This window comes from Crassostrea angulata, chromosome 9 (genome assembly GCF_025612915.1).
Source record: "Crassostrea angulata isolate pt1a10 chromosome 9, ASM2561291v2, whole genome shotgun sequence".
Taxonomy (NCBI): Eukaryota; Metazoa; Mollusca; class Bivalvia; order Ostreida; family Ostreidae; genus Magallana; species Magallana angulata.
Window position 1 is genome coordinate 34,023,436 of NC_069119.1, and position 13,589 is coordinate 34,037,024.

At 34.1% G+C, this 13,589-nt stretch overlaps 1 protein-coding gene across 1 annotated transcript; it reads right to left on the minus strand.

Annotated features, from left to right (window-relative positions):
• Window positions 1–8,966: 8,966 nt before the first annotated feature.
• LOC128164135 (uncharacterized) lies at window positions 8,967–10,083 on the minus strand. The gene has a single exon (XM_052827878.1). The coding sequence runs from the start codon at window positions 10,024–10,026 to the stop codon at window positions 9,031–9,033; it is 996 nt and encodes a 331-aa protein (XP_052683838.1). The 5' UTR covers window positions 10,027–10,083; the 3' UTR covers window positions 8,967–9,030.
• Between the last annotated feature and the right edge of the window lie 3,506 nt (window positions 10,084–13,589).

Below are 13,589 nucleotides of genomic sequence, written 5' to 3' on the forward strand. Positions count from 1 at the left end.
TTTTTCGATCTCAAAAAGAAGTGTTTTCCCAGCATAATTTCTGGCACTGTATTTTTAGTTGCAGAAGCTCACTAAATACCGGTAACATGTTTTATGGCTTTTCCATCAACTATTTATATCCCAGACAAAGACTAGAGCATATGTTTCATGGCTTTAAAGCAATGATACAAAAATATTTCACACAAATATATCATTATGAATATAAATATAAACGTAAATATATGCATTGAATGGTTATTTTTAAATATTGCCAGTTAGTCCTATAACCCATCAGGTCATGCAGACATTAAATCATCAAGACGCCAGGTATGAATCATGTTATAGGACAGACAATATTTAAAACTAAGCATGCTTAACAAAGCAGGGCAGTATTTCCTTTAAAAAAGTAAAAAAACAATGTCAGATTTACTGCACATAGTGTTCTAAATAGCTACGAAGTTGCACAAAACTTTGTGGTGCAGTTTTATAGGAGTTATACTTACAAACAGTTCAAAGCTGTATTCTAAATATGATCAAAATTTAACTTCAAAAGTTAACCTGCTAAGGGACATTTCATTTAACTTAATATCATTTTTTTAGACAGCCTGGATGCCTACATATTATTTTTTCTATATACATATATACAAAAATATTACATATAATATTTGTCAATCAACTGAACTCTTAGCTCAAATTTTAGCAGATAATATCAGGGTTGTCTCTAAGACCCGGGCGGCGGGGAATTCCCCCGCCTATAATGCCTTAATTAGTAATTACCTGGCTATTACTGCATTTCAAACAATATAGCTATAAGCAAGACACCCTACTACTTTTTTATTCCATCCTTCTTATTCAATTTTTAGAGACAACCCTGTAATAAATATATGTATATATTGCTTTGTATATATGAAGAGATTGAGAGAGAGAGAGAGAGAGAGAGAGAGAGAGAGAGAGAGAGAGAGAGAGCAGCTTTGATTACTTTCTGCTTGTCAAAATGGTCAGGGATGTTGGGAAACTGGCAATCTATCATTACAAGCTGATTACAACATCTATTGAAAAGCATAGTATTTATGGTGAAGCCTGCAAAGACAACTAACGGGTTTGTAATATGTTCCATTTGTTTCACTTAATGCAAAATAAATCGATTTAATTCATATTAATCAAAAAACGATATCCCGAACCCACCCGCGTTTCGTTAACCTCTGGACGAGTTCATTCTTGATAAATGGGGGGTGAAGGTTGGAACAACACTTTCATATCCTTTTAGCGATACAACACCATAACAAGAATATAAAGAAGTTAACTCATACAATACTGTTTGAAAATCCATGTTCAACCTTCATAGAAAAGCATCAAGATCGCATACGTTGTCATATAAAACAACGGGAGGGGGGGGGGGGGGGTGTATGTAAACCATCAATGGTCAAGAAACATCATCGTTGATAAACACTTTATGATCATTAAACAGACACCGAAGACTTACAGCTTGTGAATATCAACACTTGGCCGACGATATTTCTGTTATATCATCAATTTTTATCACGACTGACCGTTGTAAAATTGTTTGGCGTTTCAGACTTCAATCTGTCTCAGAGTTTGAATCTTTATCTCCGCTAGATGGCGCCTGAATACTACATTAGATCGCTAGATAACTCGCACACATGATCACTCGAACCCCTCGCAATATTACACAATGCCATAATTTATAAAAAATATTTTATCATTAATATTATATAAACTTAATGACAAAAATATGCTAGGACCTGCTGGATATTCGCAAGACCAGTCTTACCATTTAACGTTAGTCTCGGAAAATTTGCCGGTTAAGTGTTGTCCAATATAACAAATTGAATGTTAAAAAAAAATAATTGAATGGGCTATAAACAAATAATTTTAGAATGAAAACGTAGCCGTTTGGATAAAAAAAAAAATTATCATTGAAGGGGCGATGATATACAACAGCTCCAATTTACGCATTGCATATTACAAACACGTGTCACGCATTCTTGGATTGCATGCCGCGGATTAAGAGGGGGTCGGTCAGTGGTCCGAAACCCCTCTTGGAAAATTCCAATTTAAACGCATGTAGTATTAAAGGCCTCAGACCCCCCCCCCCCCCTCTGGAAAAGGTAATTGTCAATCTGGGTGAGTCTGCTGTCCGACAGACATGCACTTTCCAAGGCCCTCTCTCTGAAAAAAATTCTTGATTCGCGTATGAAATGGGTACAGAGCAATTAACAATTTTTATTTCTTTCAGTTTATATGATATGTATTTATCATAGCATTTACCGTAAGTAAGAATATCATACATAAACGTGCAGTTTAAGAGATGCATTTGAATGTATCATATATACCGAGCTGATGTAAAAGCCCATGTGCACTCAAATAATGTTAAATAGAAATACTGTTATCAATTTTTTAATGCTTCATTATACCATAAAATATCATTTTATTATTATTTACTGAAATCAGAGCATGAGTACATGTTTCCAGGTAAAGGTGATTTTAAATATTACTTTTCTTAATAGAAATTACATGAATTTCGTCTCAGAATGATTTTTTTGTATTAATTTGAGTTGTTTCATACAACTACATAGAATTTTATCTACAGCATTGATTGATGAAACGCATGCGTATATTACAATTTTGGCCTAAAGTGAAATAGAATGGAAGAGTTCACTGCGGCTTTGGGGAATACAGGTTAAAAAGCTATCTGGGTTAGGGTATGGGTATTACATAACGGTTGGTCGCTACTGTTGAAGCACAGGGAACATCGTAGGCCAAATGACTCAACATGGTTACATAATAATTGTTTACGAAAAGTTCAGCGAGGATCCTTGCAGAAAATGATTGCATCTTTTGATTCATCGCTAATTAATAGAAAGCCTTACCTAAACAATTTTAAAGTAATTAACTAATTAAAACACTAAAAGTTGTGTAAAAAGCAAAACAAAATTTCTTTTTGAATTTGAAATTCAAAATATCTTATATATTAAAATTTGACATTCAAGATTCCCATATAACTCAGTTTGAAAGGACAAACTTTACATACGTATGTACACGGGAGAGGATCGATGGCCACTAAAAGGACACAGGTTTAAAAATTCGAAGTATCGCGCGCACACACACAAACTACACACAGAAAAGCCACAGACCGGCTATACGCAGCTTATGTAAACAAATGACTATAGATGCGACAAAATGTCAAGAAAAAAGACAATATTACGAGTAAAGGTGGAAAAATAGTTTTATTACGTGTTTGTTTGAACAAAATCAAAATTCTTGCTTCATCAAAGCTAGCTAGACGATATTTTATATAATTAATCGATCTTTACATTCTGTGCCATTGAATTTCGAGAACGTCAAAACTCAAGTTATATATTGTTCAACCTATCAGATCTATTTGTCTCTTTCAATAAAGAACTTGAACTTATGTTTGCACGATGAATCTATTCACATTGAAGCGTACGGATCTTATGTGTAGATAATAATTTATGTTTCCACTCTCGCATGATCCCGAGTTGGATGGGTAAATGCGTGCAGTTTAATGACAATTTTTAGTGCTTATGTACAAATAAAAAAACAAAACTCATATACATGTATACGCATCTATTTAAAAATGATTCATTGATTAGTTTGTTTTCATTTTTGATATAAATCTCATGTTGCCGTTTTCAAGCGAATTGTTGTCTTAGAATACCCCCCCCCCCCATCCCACACACACACAGAGAAAAATCAAGCGGAAAAGGAAACAAAGACAAGTTTTAAATTCTAGTATTTGATATTTAAAACAAACATATCATCTTGTGTTGTGAAATAGATTATTTGTTGTAATTTGATATTAGTAACATTCATGAAAAGCTCTTGTTTATATCCCGAATTTATATCAATTATATGATGCAAAAAAGCATAAGTTTACATGTTAAGTTTAATTTTTAAGGCTAAAAATGAAAAAATTCTGTATTTGTGGCTAAATAAACCCATGTACGCAAGACGCAACACTTGTGTATTAGGTAAGCACTGACCGCTAGCTAGTCCAGCCGCGACCGATCTTCCCGAGAGATATGTTACGTAATTGTACACACAGCTCAGAACCCAGGGATATTTGAAATGCTCGCAAGATAATGACTAAAATGTGTTACATAGAAGTATATCATTTTTTCTTTTATCCATAATGTTTTTCGCTAGATAAGAAAAGAATATACATATTTTCTCTTTTTCGTTTTTAAAGGACTGTCAATAATACATATAAAAACTAAATAAAAGTAGCTCATTGTTTTAACATGAAAGGTGTAAGACATGCATGGATACTTTAAAAAAAACCTTTTGTTGTGGTTTAAAGCATCCCGTATATGCTGGTACACTTTCAGTTGTTAATTAATAACATTTATAAGTACAAAGACTATACGTTTACTTGCCAAATGAAAACAGCGTCATGTTAACAAGTCAACCTTTTTACATTCACATTACGCAATAATCGAACAAAATAATAATGTAACGACATTAATAAGATAATAATGAAAAACTTTTGCAGTGAAAGTTATGTCGAAATATTAACCGTTTTTTAGTTAAAAAGCGAAGAATTTTAAGGGCGCTATCCACCTACTTTAAGGGGCCAGCCCTTTTTTAATGATGTCAAATGAAAGTTCTTGACATTTTGCACATTTTTTGTTCTATAGCTGTTAAGAAAATATTTCAAACTAAAAAGTTACGAATCAAAAACAACACCAAAAATCAGCATTTTTAAAACATAAAATTTCAACAACTTTTTGGATACTTTACATGAGGAAAATCGTAAAAACAAAAGTCGGAGGACAACGTTCAAAGTTTCTATTTTCAAGATTTATGACTTTGAAACACATGCTATGGACGGTTTCTGAGCCTATGCGTGCACAAGAATGCCTATATTTTCTTTAAAAAGGGGAATAACTCGGTACCGGAAGTGATGATTTCAACGATTTTCCGTAGATATTGAGAAATAGTAATCACCAATAAGCCCTGAAAATTTGAACTTTATAGGACAACAAATAAGCAAGATATTCGAGTTTTAAAAAACGTCTAGAAGAAAAAAAAGAATAAAAAGAATTATCAACAGAATCAGTATAAGGTCTTCCGTTGAAAACGGAAGACCTTAACAAGAATAATCAGATTTGTGTTTATTCAAATCTACCAGTACCTTGAATATAAATTTGAACAATTGAAAAAAGGTATTTATTTTCATCCACGCTGAGTGAGTCGTCCCCCCAAAGTAAGGAACGTGAGTCAAGAATACGAATTTTGCCAAATCTAAGAAATTTATTAAAAAATTCTTCCCTGACAGTAGCATACTTAGGACAAGAGAAAAAGAAGTGATGTGCGTCTTCAATCTTCCCACATGAACAAAGAGGGCTTGTTATAATATTACATCTATAAAGATCTATGTTTAGCGCACAATTTTGACGGAGTCTTGTATGTAAAATATTAGTACGTCTTTTCCCATAACTGAAATAAGGAGGAGCTACTGCTAGAGAATTGGAAATTTTGTTTTTAAATAAGGATAATGAACTCGAATCTCTGATATCCAAGGGTAAGGAATTCCATTCATTGACCACAGTTGGAACAAATGATGATCTATAAATTTGCAGTCTACACACGGGTATATTGTAGTTTTGTGAGTTTCTCGTATAATAAGCAGATGCATTACATCACATATCCGGTACAATGTCTAACAGATATTCAGGTACTAAGTTATTATGAATTTTATACATTATATTGAACCTTTGAATTTTGCGTCTTGCATTAAGTGGTTCCCAGCCCGTTTCAAAATACAAAGATTCTCTAGAAGCAAAAATAGTTAGCCCAGTAACAATTCGGGCTGCTTGCAATTGTAGTTTCTCTAGTTTTTCAGAATCAAAAGCGTGACACCCTCCCCATACTACTGACGCATATTCCAACTGTGGTCGAATAAACGAGGTATACATAAGTGAAAGAGTTTTACGATTAGCTTTAAACTTTAGTTTTTTTAGCAAACCAATTTTCTTATAAGCGTTATTCAGTAAAATTTCTATGTGAGACGACCAATTAAGGTTTGATGAAAATGTAACACCCGATGCTGATGAGATTGAACATATTCTAACTGACTATCTTGAAAAATAAGTTTCGGTGGTTCTAAGTTTTTTCTCGTATTAAAAAATATAACTTTAGTTTTAGAGGGATTGAACTTTAGTAACCATTTCTTCGACCAATTTTCTAAAACATTTAGATCATGATTCAGACAATTTTCAATAGTTTTGATACATTTTGATGAGTACTGTAAACAGTTATCGTCAGCAAACAATCTACAAAAACTTGACATGTTGTGTGCTACATCATTTACATAAATCAAAAATAGTAGTGGTCCAAGTACGGAGCCTTGGGGTACACCGGCATGAATTTGTGCCTTAGTAGAAAATATATTTTTGTACATAACTCGTTGTGTCCGATTTGCTAAATAACTTTTGAACCAAATATACATCTTTCCATCAATACCATACATTTTTAATTTATATAAGAGTCCTTTGTGCCAAACACGATCAAAGGCTTTGGATAAATCACAAAACACCATGCAACATGATTTCCCTTCATCAATTCTCCTAACAATATCATCATATGTTTCTAATAATTGAAAAACAGTAGAATGGCCTGGTAAAAATCCCGCTTGATATTTATAAAACATATTGTTACTGTGAAAATAGTTATATAAATGTTTAAATACAATGCGTTCCATGACCTTACCAATACAACTTAATAATGAAACTGGTCTATAGTTTGACAACACCGAAGGGTCATCTTTTTTGAAGAGTGGAATAACGTTAGCTTGTTTCCACATAATAGGAAAAACAGATTCTTTAAGTGAGCGATTAAACAATAGAAATAATGGTTTGACAATGGTAAGTTTAGTAGCTTTCAACATTTTGTGACTAATAAGGTCTGCACCTATGGCCTTGTTTACAGGAAGAATAGATAGTATATCAATTTTTTCTTGTTCATTAATACACATACTGTCAAATATACTGTCACACATAAATATTTCTTGAGGTAATACAGAGTTATCATCATCAACACAGGCGATTGAAGCAAAATATTCATTCAGTGCGTTAATCTTATCGACATCAGAAAAAGCAAAAGAGTTCCTATCTGTGTATTGTAGAGGAGGAATTTCCGAGAGTGGTTTTGTTTTAAAAGTGTCCCTGAGAATTTTCCAGTATAATTTTGTGTTGTTTATATTGTTGTCAGTGAGTTGCAATTCAATGTTGTTATGATAGTTTTGTAGTGCATGTTTTTTCATGTTGTTAAATTTATTTCTAATGTGCTTGAATTTATCCCAGTCTAGAGGAGAATTACTTTTGAGTGCTTTATGTCGAAGTCTATTTTTTTCCTAAGTGTTATACGTAAGTCAGAGTCGAACCAATGTTTGTCTTTAGGTCTAATCGTTACCGATTTTTCAGGTATACACTCTCTAACAAGTTCCAGATATTTATCTGTAAAAAGTTCAGTAGCCTTTTCAGTAGAAAAAGCATTACTTATAATTGAATCCCAGTCGGTATTTTCGATAATAGTATTAAGTCTTGTAATATCCGCATTCTTGTAGTCCCAAACTTTTCTAATATACCATTTACTTTTTATGATACCTGTTTTTAGAAAAATATATGTAGCTTTGTGATCGCTCAATGTATTGTCTGTGTTTATCACGCCTGAGTGGAGAGACACAAGGTCAGTGCTTTTCAAAATTGGGTCAATAAGGGTGTTCGTCGTGTCTGTAGTTCGCGTGGCTTCGTGGATGGTGTTTGTGAGGTCGTAATTCATCATGATATCACTAATGGGATATAAACGAGTATTTTCTAAGAAGTCAACGTTCAAATCACCTAAAATAAGGAATTTACTTGAAATATCTGACACTTTATCGAGTGACTACGAGAGTTTGTCCCAAAAGGACTTATCACTGTTAGGAGGCCGGTATACGCAACAAAGAAAGAAGTTACAGGTGGGTTCACATATTTCTAACCAAATACACTCAACTGATGAAGGTTCAAGATCGAAACGTAATGAGAATACCTCCTCCGTGTGAGTTTCTGTCTCTACGAAAAATAGTATCATAACCGGTCAACAAAATATCATTATCACTAACATTAGAATCTAAATGTGTTTCAGTAAAACAAAGAATGTCAAAATCCCAGACAAAAGTTTCTAAACTTTGTATTTTATGGAGAATACTCCTAATATTGAGATGAAATATATCTAACGTGTGTATTTGACCCTCTGTGGGACCCGGGTTTAATTCAATGTCACCTGAAATCATATGGATCAAATAAAGAACTTGAAACCAAAAATGTAAATATGTAATATTTTCAACTAAAGTTTTCTTTATATTTAGGTGTTTTAAACCTTTTTTACAACACATCAGGAAAAATAAAAACAAATATATGACATTGAAGAGAGTAAGCACTTCCGCTTTTAAAACACCCCTGCTATTACAATAATAAATTCCGATTGCGGCTCTGTATTGTACAATAGTGTTACCTGTCATTAAATAAAGTGGTTCGGAAGAAGTGCATAAAAGGATGTTTGAGCCGCAAAGGAAAGGTAAAAATAGGAGATATCTGACAAACTGGCGCGAAGAGTACAAAACTGTCTACGTATGTGCATGCAAACAATAGTTTGATTAATAAACAAAATGTGAAAAACAAGGTGCGGTGGCCCCTGAGATGCAGTCACGAAGGGGTGACTGATTCTAATAAGGGAAGGGGACGGGGAAATTGCAAACAAAAATGAAATATGAAAACATAATATGAAAAGGTAAACTAGGTACCATAACGGTAGCCTATGTGGGTCAGTCATTGCTGACGTATGTACAAACATTTGTAAGATACCAACGAGAATAAAGCCGAGCTTAAGAGAGAATAGGCGTATGAGTCCACAATTTTGTAACAATAATAACCATATTAAAAATACTATTTGAAACAAAGAGCAAGCATATTTGTCTGTGTATTGGTATACATGCAAAGTACAGAATGAGAGTCTACGATATGTACTTTATCTGTTGAAAAGTCTATTGATTTCGTCAAGAGAGGTGACTTCAAGTTTTTCACCGTTTTGCTCCATCTTGATATAGATACGACCGTCAAATGTCCAGAAGCTGAGGATTGACTTGCGTTTTTTAGCCTCAATAAGTTTGGAGACAATGGATTGTCTGTACCTTGTCAGATCTTCTGTTATAAAGATTTTGTCACTGTTGCTTTTCAATTCCTTTTTAGCACTGAAAACTTTATTTTTTGCTTTCCATGTTTTGAATTTACAGATAATTTGGAGTTTGTTATTTCTGTTTGGTCGACCTATTGGGTGGGACCGGTCAATATCATCAGATGTTATTGTGACTCCCATTTTTTCACAGATGCTGATTACAGCGGATTCCGTATCTGTGTTTCCCTCATCAGTTCCAGGTTTGGGGACATTGTGAAATCTCAAGGATGTGCGACGGCCATATTGTTCCAAGTTGTCCAGGTCGTATTCAAGATCATCAACTCTTTGTTGTAATTCAGACTTGCTTTTCTTCAGTATTTCTATTTCATCGTTTTGTTCTTCGATGTCGTTTTGCTGTTCTTTGACTGAATTAATTAGTGGTTGGATGCAACTTTGGACAATTAGTTGAATTTGAGGGGCAATTGCTGCAGCTATGAGAGGTGTAAAAGCCCCTATGAATGCCTGACTGTTAATGGATTTCACAATGAGATCGTTTAAGACAGAGGTTTTAATTTCACCCTTTGGTCCTACGATTGTTACATTGGTCGTTGGGTCAGGAGAAGACGACAATATACCAGTAGATGTAGGGGGCCAGGGCGAAAGTATGCTTGAGGACGGGATGGGTATTCCTTGTTTGTCGTTTGACGCCATTTCAAGAGAGGAATTATAAATGTCAGATAGAGATAAAGAGGATTTAATGCGTCTACGAGATGTTGACTGATGTTCCGTAAAACTTAATTCCACAGACCTCTTACGCTTACTGTCTAGGGCATATACAGAGCTCTGCATTGGGGGTGAGAAGAGCTCACTGGTCTATATCGAGTATTAACTTTCACTATATAGTCACTACAGATTCACTTTTAAACGCTAACGCAAACATTTAAATGTTAAATGACATGTAGTGAAAACATGTACTTGCCCCGACTGAGTTAACACACAGGTATTATGTTTAAATTCCACCTTCTCTCTCTACTTCTTACATCTTGCAGGTAGTGGCCACCGGAAGTGTTGTCCAATTTGATTGAAAACCCCCCTCTCTCTCTCTCTCTCTCTCTCTCATTACTACTTAATTCATGCACTTGTATGCGGTTATATGACCAGCGGCTATATAATTTTGAAAAGAAGACACACAATTCAACTGATTTTCCTTAATCTATGAACGCTTAGATATTTAATCTCCACGCCTAAAAGCAAGCAGAAAAAAATATTTTGTATGTCTGGGATTAAGAAAAACCTCAGAACTAACAGAGAGCACTCAGACTATACACACGACAGGGTGACCACGGCAAGGTGTGAAAATTGACCACCTGTGTATATGTCTGGCAGTCGCTGAAAAGATTCTTTTGTATGTCTGGGATCAAGAAAACCCTCAGAACTAACAGACAGCGCTCAGAATATATACACGGCAGAGTGACCGTGGCAAAGTGTGAAAATTGTCCACCTGTATATATATATATGTCTTGCAGCCTCAGAATAAACAAATATAAATGGCTGGGAAATACAATGTGAAACCAAAGTGTTTGATTTTATTTTGAAAACAAAATTAGTGATTATGGGCGGGATAAAAACATCTTAAGTTTATAATTATAAATATTTAACACGGTTCAATTAAAGAGTTGATCGCTCAAAATTTAGAATCATTAAATAGATGTTTATCAATTACATAAAGTGGTTAAAATCTTTATAATTTTTTTTTTTACTATGGATTGTTCTATATATACAATGTAACACTGTAGCATCGAGTGGATTGGCGCACGGGGATGGGATATATAGCAATTCTGCAATTTCTACATTCATTTATTTATGTGCTGAATTGTGTTAATCAGCTAAAATAAAGCTTAGAACAAGAACAAACAGAAAAAAGTATGCATTGAAATAAATAAGCAGATTATAAGAAGAATAATCAAATCTAATTTTTGTGGTTGTAAAAAAGAAGTTACTGTTGATGAAACTTTAGTTAGATCTTACATATTTCTTTTTGAAAAATGCCCGGTATTTGTTTACCGATAATTTTAAATAAATATAATTTGCATATTACAGTAATTAAAATTAATCTCTTAAAAATCCCCTGCCTGTAATTCTCAGTAATTATCAGCAATTCTCAGTACCAACAGTAAATCTCAGTAAATATCAGTAATTATCAGAGCTCACAGCAAAAGCATCAGTAAATATCAGTAAATATCAGAACCAACAGCAATTATCAGTAACAGCAGTAAAATTATCAGTAAATATCAGCAATTCTCAGCACTAACAGTACAATATCAGTAAATATCAGAAATTATCAGTAAAAAATGGCACTTTCAGTACTTTTTAGAGCCAGTAGTGAAATATGGCAATATGTTGTTAATGCATATAATTGTTAATACACATCTGTATAAAAAAACCTGACTAATAATTATGTTGACCAGGAAGTCCTCTACTGAAATTTTAATTTCCATGTCCCCTCAAGGTTGGGTTTTGACTCTAGGGCAGGGCCAAAATGGATGTATAGATGTTAATGCATATAACGTTAAAAAATTATCTTCTTTGCTCCCACACACCTGAAAGGAAAACTGAATTCATGATTTTGTAGACCAGATCTTTTAGTTTTTCACCAAAATTGAAGATTTTGTGAGGGCGCGAAGCGCCCGAAATGAAACATAAATTATATGATAATATTGTAGTGAGATATAATAATGCATTGACCTTCAATTCAACAATAGAAATACAGCTCTTTAAAGTGTGACTACCTATAAATAGATAAAAACCACCCAGGTATGAAACCCCGATGCGCATGTCCCAGGTAAACCCTAACCGTTCGATAGATACAATCGATGACTTTCAATGCGAGCCATAAAAAGAGAACTTCAAAATTTAATTTTGACAGAATTTATATAATATCTAAAAAATATTAATTATTCAGTCCATTAAATAAACACAGAAACTATTATATATTCATCAAATTGCACAGTCAGGATTGTTCAGCAATTCACTATGATCGTTTTTCATCTGTCACTTTTGTTGCAGTAGAACCACAGTAAACTGTAGACTGGCTCAAATGGGCGTCGAGGCGTTTATCCTCCTACAACATATACGACACAAATTAACCCAACTATAATGTGAAATGAAGTATTTATACTTAAACAATAAATCAGTATCACACCCCTTAGCCAATAATCGGGCAAGGGTGGGAGGGAAGTGCATTATTATATCTCACTTCAATATTATCATATAATTTATATTTCATTTCGGGCGCTCCGCGCCCTCACAAAATCTTCAATTATATTTCAAATATTTCCGTGAGATATAATAATACATGTTTAAAGCCGAAAATTACCAAACTCACCATATTCAAAACATTACGTGTATAAGATATATCAGATGGAGTATTGCGCAAATAAAATGTTTTAAATGTTCGCCCATTTGACCAGTCTGCTTTTGATAGAATTTCTTCTAAAGGTATTCCAGTATTATGTGCTTTGCTTGAAGAGACCATCCGGCACGAATGCGCTTGAAATCTTGATGAATCGATACCTGCATCTAACATAACAGATTTTATCCAATTACTTACTGTTTGTGCAGAAACTCTATTATGAGGTTTCTTGGTTGTACGCAGCAGAGGATCAGGTTCGGATTCAAGCTGCGATCTAAATGATTCAGTTCGTTTCTCGTAAACGGAACAACAATGTAAAACGCAGAGTTTTTCATTATCTGTTTTATCATACTGAACAGATCTACATTTATTATCCCTCTGAGATTTTGATAGACGTGGTAAATGAAACACGATACTCCCCTCCTTTCTTTCCATAAAACGACGATCGAATCTAGCAATCTCTGAAACTCTTTTTGGGGCTCCTAGAGCAAGTAAAATGGTAAATTTTTTGCTCAACTGTAAAAGAGAAAGTTCGTTATCATTAGGCAAGTCTAATAAATGTTTAAGAACAACATTGATATCCCATGAAAAACCATATTTAGGCCGAGGGGGGTCTTTTATTAATATCCCCCTAAACAATTGTTTTACAAAAGGAACCTGTCCTACAGAAACTAGATTCACTTGCGTTAACACTGAGGATATTGTCGATCTATGGACATTAATCGTTCGATATTTATAGCCCTGAAAAAACATCCAGGCTAAAAAATCTAACACAGAGGCCAAAGGGGCTGAAAAGGGATTAATTGACCGTTCCAAACACCAGCTATTCCATTTCGACCAGGCACTGTCGTAAGCAGATTTTGTGCCTGGTTTCCAAGAGTGCAAGAGAAGTTCTTTAACTTGCTCTGAAAAACCTTCTGAAGTGTAATATCTCCTGATACCTTCCACCCTGCTAGTTGTAATGTGTCGTTGACTATCAGAGGGTGGACTTCCCCCTGGG

What these genes read in the sequence shown, in the direction of transcription:
- LOC128164135 (XM_052827878.1), bottom strand. Translation starts at nt 10,026, where the DNA reads ATGCAGAGCTCTGTATATGCCCTAGACAGTAAGCGTAAGAGGTCTGTG.